The 6,490-nt window shown below is 39.7% G+C and overlaps 1 protein-coding gene across 1 annotated transcript in view; it reads left to right on the top strand.

Moving 5' to 3' along the window:
* LOC106527738 (C-type lectin domain family 4 member E) overlaps positions 1-3,382 on the top strand; it is a 6,010-nt gene extending 2,628 nt beyond the window's left edge. The window contains exons 4-6 of the mRNA XM_014022726.1: positions 2,425-2,576; positions 2,685-2,809; positions 2,912-3,382. Coding sequence (XP_013878180.1) covers positions 2,425-2,576; positions 2,685-2,809; positions 2,912-3,101 — 467 coding nt within the window. The 3' untranslated portion in view covers positions 3,102-3,382. The remainder of the gene's footprint in view (positions 1-2,424; positions 2,577-2,684; positions 2,810-2,911) is intronic.
* Positions 3,383-6,490: the final 3,108 nt, after the last annotated feature.

The raw sequence follows: 6,490 nt of genomic DNA, 5'->3' as shown, positions 1-6,490 counted from the left end.
CTTTATTTTACGGTTAAAATAAATGTTTATCAAATAAATTCTAATGTTACAACTAATCGTGAATCCCTTTAAATGAAGACGGTTAAATAAAACCTGGTTTTTCCTTCATGTTTTCTGAGTTTGTCTCCTAACGACTCCGAACCGGAGAGAAGAGAACCGCAGCGAAGGACCTTGTAGTGGATTTTTCAATATTGAAATCAGACAAAAAAAGAACAGTATCATCAGCATACATTAAAATATTTGAATACTTCAATATTTTTGGAAGGTCATTTATGTATAATAGGAAAAGCAATGGGCCCAGTATGCTACCCTGCGGAACTCCCACGGAACAGGGCAGAGACCCGGACACAGAGCTTCCATGTTTCACAACCTGACACCATCAGTCAAATAAGAGGAAAACATTTGTATTGCAGATGATGAAAGTTGAAAAGAAATCAACTTTTGTAAGAGAGTATAATGATCAACTGTGTCAAATGCTTTACAAAAATCAATATATACAGCACCAGTTACTTGACCTTTGTTCAAAGCAACATGTATTTGTTCAGTGAATAAAATTAATGCAGATCTTCTGACCATGTCCATCCCTTTATGACCACAGTGTACCATCTTCTGACCATGCCCATGCCTTTATGACCACAGTGTAACATCTTTTGACCATGTCCATCCCTTTATGACCACAGTGTACCATCTTCTGACCATGTCCATGCCTCTATGACCACAGTGTTCCCATCTTCTGACCATCTCCATTCCTTTATGACCACAGTGTACCATCTTCTGACCATGTCAATCCCTTTATGACCCCAGTGTACCATCTTCTGACCATGTCCATCCCTCTATGACCACATTGTAACATCTTTTGACCATGTCCATGCCTTTATGACCACAGTGTATCATCTTCTGACCATGTCCAACACTTTATGACCACAGTGTACCAAATTCTGACCATGCCCATGCCTTTATGACCACAGTGTACCATCTTCTGACCATGTCAATCCCTTTATGACCACAGTGTACCATCTTCTGACCATGTCCATCACTTTATGACCACAGTGTACCATCTTCTGACCATGTCAATCCCTTTATGACCACAGTGTACCATCTTCTGACCATGTCCATGCCTCTATGACCACAGTGTTACCATCTTCCTACCATGTCCATCTCTTTATGACCACAGTGTACCATCTTCTGACCATGTCCATCACTTTATGACCACAGTGTATCATCTTCCGACCATGTCCAACACTTTATGACCACAGTGTACTAAATTCTGACCATGCCCATGCCTTTATGACCACAGTGTACCATCTTCTGACCATGTCAATCCCTTTATGACCCCAGTGTACCATCTTCTGACCATGTCCATGCCTCTATGACCACAGTGTTCCCATCTTCTGACCATCTCCATTCCTTTATGACCACAGTGTTCCCATCTTCTGACCATGTCCATTCCTTCATTACCACAGTGTTACCATCTTCTGACCATCTCCATTCCTTTATGACCACAGTGTTCCCATCTTCTGACCATGTCCATGCCTTTATGACCACAGTGTTCCCATCTTCTGACCATGTCCAGCCCTTTATGACCACAGTTTTCTCATCTTCTGACCATGTCCATCACTTTATGACCACAGTGTATCATCTTCTGACCATGTCCATCCCTTTATGACCACAGTGTTCCATCATCTGACCATGTCCATCCCTTTATGACCACAGTGTACCATCTTATGATGGCTACTTCCAGCAGGATAACGCTCTATGTCCTAAAGTGTGAATCACGTCAGACTGGTTTCTTGAACACAACAATGAGTTCACTGTACTGGAATGACTCCACACTCACCAGATCTCAATCCAATAGAGCATCTTTGGGATGTGGTGGAACAGGAGATTCACATCATGGATGTGGAGCCGACAAATCTGCGGCAACTGTGTGATGCCATCATGTCAATATGGACCAAAATCTCTGAGGAATGCTTCCAGTTCCTTGTTGCATCTATGCCGCCAAGGATTAAAGCAGTTCTGAAGGCAAAAAGGGGTCCAACCTGGTACTAGCAAGGTGTACCTGATATAGTGGTGATGAGTGTGTATACAATACAATAAAACGTCTTCATTTATTTTAACTATTGTTATACTTCTATAAGGGATGTGACTGACTGAAATAATGTTTTATCATGAAACAAAAATAAAGTCCAGCATCACAGAGCAACCAACATGTCCTCCTCCTGAAACTCAGAGTAAGTTTTTACTTTGTGTCCTTTCTGTCCTGTAATGATCTTAAAGAAACTTTGATGGACTGACAGGTACAGGAAGTTATATTGTAACTGCAGGACAGAAGACACCTCCTGCTGCCTCCAAATCACACAAACACCAACACCGTTTTCTACCTCCTGATGCAATGAATGGTTTAATCTCATCTTTTTTTTAAAGGTAAAACATGTCTGGATCTGAAAGTAAACTGGGAGCCTCATGGAGGAAAGTGTTATTATTTCAACACCTATGGACTTAGCTGGAATAACAGCAGAAGTTTCTGCAGAGAAGTTGGAGGAGAGCTGGTGAAGATTGACAGCAGAGAGGAGCAGGTATGAAACACTGCTGCAGGTTCATGTTATCACACATTTCATCACTTCATCAAGTTTATTTGTGTCAGGAAAGTCTCAGAGATATTTTCATCGTCTTTCACTGGTCAGGAGTTTCTGATGAGAAAAATGAGAGACTTCAGTAAATCAATTGGTGACTCTTTCTTGATTGGACTGACGGACTCAGAGACAGAAGGCAGATGGTTTTGGGTGGACGGATCACTTCTGAATAAAAGGTTTGATCTAATTTTATTTAGGTACATTTTGCTTTAATTTAGGAAGGAAATTGGCTGAGGTTTAGTTAAAATCTACTGTTCTTTCTAATCTTTATTTCTTAGTTTGAGTTTTTGGGGCACCGGCGAACCCAATGATGTGAAAGATGACAGTTCTGAGGGAGAAGACTGCGTGGTTTTGAAAGTAGGAAAGAAAATTGGTGATCTGAACATATGGAATGATCAGCCCTGTCACATGCCTTACAGACACATCTGTGAGAAACCTCCAGGATCTGCTCAGAGTYCATGTGTGTGAAGTTCAGTTCAGTCTGTAAAACCAGCTCAGTCCAGGATCCAGAAGCAGCAGCCAGGCTGCTTTCAGGAACTTCATGTCACAAACAGTTAAAGCTTCCTCCTAGTTTGCAGCTTTCTACAGATTTGTAGCCTTAAACTTTGTGTTTCTTGTCTTTTATTCTAAGTTTAGTCAGCTTTGCTTATTCAGCTGACTTCTGTTCATGTTAGTTCAGATTACTAGGGCCTGTTTGATAAAAGTGGGATTAGATAATCCAGGATTATTAGTCGGACAGATTTGAATTTTTGATTTGTTCATGAATAAATTTCTAGTTTCTGCTCTTCATCCACCTGCCTCCTGTTTTTCCTTTAACATTCAGGTGAAACTGAACAAACTAGAAACACTCAATGATTCAAATGCAACCAGATTTTTATCAGTCATGAAGAAAGAATCAGAACTGAAGAAGAAAATCAGCTGGAGTTGACCAGATGAGGGCAGCACATCCTCATCTGTCTTTTCAAATAAAATCTAACTTGAAATCAAAAGAATAAAATGACAAATAAAAGCGGTGCATCCCATCATCTGTGAGCTGACAGAATAAAAATGCTCACTTTGATCTTTAATGAAATCAAAGCAGAATCAGGAAGAATCCTGCAGATGAAACATCCTCATTAAGGTTCAACAGGAAGTTTCTTCTACACAAAACTGTCAAACATGAAGCTGACGTCCAGATTTTCTGTTGAGCCATGGACAGAGGAGCCACGACACATTTATGGTGAGTTTACAGCATTTTCTCTGCAACTAAAATTCAAAACAATCCTGAGAAAATTCATCAGATTAAATGTTACCTTGTTATGCTTAATTTTTTACTTTTCATCAGGAAATATCTGAAAACACTTTCTAACACAAAACCTTTTACCAGCCTGATCCACCTGTTGTTAACATGTCTGTTATTTAATCAGGAGGGACTTTAGGATCTTTAGTCTCATTTATACACAACTGTAGAGATGACGTGAAACTTGAGTAGTTCCTGGAGAAAATAACAGCATGAGTATCATTTACAGACTAAATATCAAACTTTTTTATATCAATAGTTGGCTGTTGCACTGAATGAGTGCCTCCATGTTATTTGTACCACCCACATTTAAAAGACGTTACTGCCTACTTTACATTGATGATATTGTAGGGTTTTGGGTATATTCTAAAATGGATAATTTGTGAATTATTTAAATACGCAAATTATCTTACCTCGAGGCACCACGCTCTTAATTTGGTCAAGGATTAACCCAGGAAAGACACGAAAACCTGTAACTTTATTGTAATCAGTCTCACAATAAATGTACCCAAAATGGTTTGATGAGTTCTTTGTCTTATCAGAACCAATAATACTTTCATCAAGACACAAAAATGAGATTAGCTTATGTTGGCACGTTCTCCACGAGCCATTTATTTACAGATTAAATGTATTTACAACTATGGTGAATAATGGGTGATGACATAATTGAACCGTGTAAAAACTGAAAGAGTTTGCACTCACAAGAGAATAAACAAACAAACAAGCAAATAAACAAACAACAAATAAACGTAAAATAAACACTGAGAGGTGAGTTTGAGGCTTGGAATGAGGTGAGGTGAGTTTTCTTAAGCTGAGGATTTAACTAAGGGGGTCCTAGTTAAATTAGGGAGAAAAATCGTTTAGTTTACCAAATCTCGTACGAAGATAAGAATCAAATTACGTCTGAGCACCTGTTTGTCACCAGAACAAATGTTCACTTTTACCCTTTTGTTCCGCCGTGTGGGTACCAGGAGGGGAGTCAGCGGTGGAAGGTCATCTCTGGGGTCGTTCCCCAGGTAGGCTCTTCATGCAAGCTGGATGTCAGGCGGTCTGCCTGATAAACTCGACTGGTCCCTTGGTCAGAGAAGGGGGTCACTCCCTGGTGACTCGTAGTCCGGTCCTCCAGGTGGCTGCAAGACTTCTTCATTTGATTTCAACTTTGTAGAGAAAACAAACTAAAAATGACGCATGAATTACAATTAACTTATTTAACTGCTATAAAATCAAACTCAGATGTTGAGTCGATATTAAACGTTGGCTGCTCATTCAACCCAGCGGGAGATGCAGAAGGGCCACCATCCTGCCCAGCCCATGGGGAGGGGCTGGCAGGGAGGGCCTCTGCTGAGCTTCTGAAAAGCTGTTTCTGGTTTCTGATGTTGAAAAACTCTCAAAAACTCTCTTGGTCTTCTTCTGCTACTTGTTCTGCTTTGTCTCTCTAGAGATTGGGAGTGCGCTAAGCTTTTTAAAACCTCTGTTATGGGCGGAGTCAAGGTTTTAGTTGGCCAATGAAAATATTGCACCTTATACAGGAAAAGATTTTAACAAATCAAATCTGTTTTGGAGGGAAAACTTTACTTCAGGACAAAGAAAAAGGGAGTGTTTTAGTTTAATTATCTTGCATCTAATTAAAGGGAGAGACATCTGCTTGTCTCAGTAAAATAAGAGTGTCACACTTTTAATTAAAAACTCAAGTCCTAAGGTTTCTAAGGATTAAATCGTGGAATAAAACACACACTGTTTAAAATCATGAAATAAAAGAAACATCTTCTTCAGGAGTCCATCTGTAAACAATTAAATACAATACACAGTTACCACACTGAGTCCTTAGTGGGCAAACAGTTAAAAAGAGAACACAGTAGAGCTTCAATGGGTTTTGTTCTTTCTGTAAAAGAAACAGGTAAATCACATTTCTTTGATTAAGATATATGAAACAGACAGTTGTATAAAAACATTCAATCTTTTTCTCTTTTTTCATTTTTAATGAAGAATGTAGGTCCTTTGTTATCAGTCACCGAAGAGTCTGGTTAAAGGCATTTATGATCCCTTTGAAGAGGAGCGAACAGACAGTCCTTATGGTCACTCCAACTTGTGGGGGTTCAGGAATGTGGCAATTCTTATCTATTAACAGTAAGGCGTCAGAACGTCTGGTGGGGGTTTGTGTAAGAGATGTTAATTCGAGCCACAAAGGAAGTTCCATGCAAAAGTCTTTAGAAATAGGCTGAAGTTAAAGTGGGTTTTTCTTCCTTTTTTTGAGCCGTTGTCATAGGAACAAGTGAAATCTAATCAGAAATGATGATTTAAATGCAGGAAAATGCTACAATTTGTACAAAGACTTGTGTGGATTTCTTACTGAAACCTGACATACGGTCAAATCCAGAAAATGGCGTACGCACAAAAAAATCCAGATGTATCAAACTGTGCGTACGCCTGAATCCACGCACTTTGCTTTTGTACATCACAACGTGGAACTGAGCGCAGGTAAGACTCCTCCCCGGACTCGCCTTCATTAACATATGTTAAACAGATCGGTGTGTGTGTGTGTGTGTGTGTGTGTGTGTGTGTGTGTGTGTGTGTGTGT

Source organism: Austrofundulus limnaeus, unplaced genomic scaffold, assembly GCF_001266775.1.
Source record: "Austrofundulus limnaeus strain Quisiro unplaced genomic scaffold, Austrofundulus_limnaeus-1.0 Scaffold340, whole genome shotgun sequence".
Taxonomy (NCBI): domain Eukaryota; kingdom Metazoa; phylum Chordata; class Actinopteri; order Cyprinodontiformes; family Rivulidae; genus Austrofundulus; species Austrofundulus limnaeus.
This window is presented reverse-complemented; position numbering and strand designations above follow the sequence as displayed.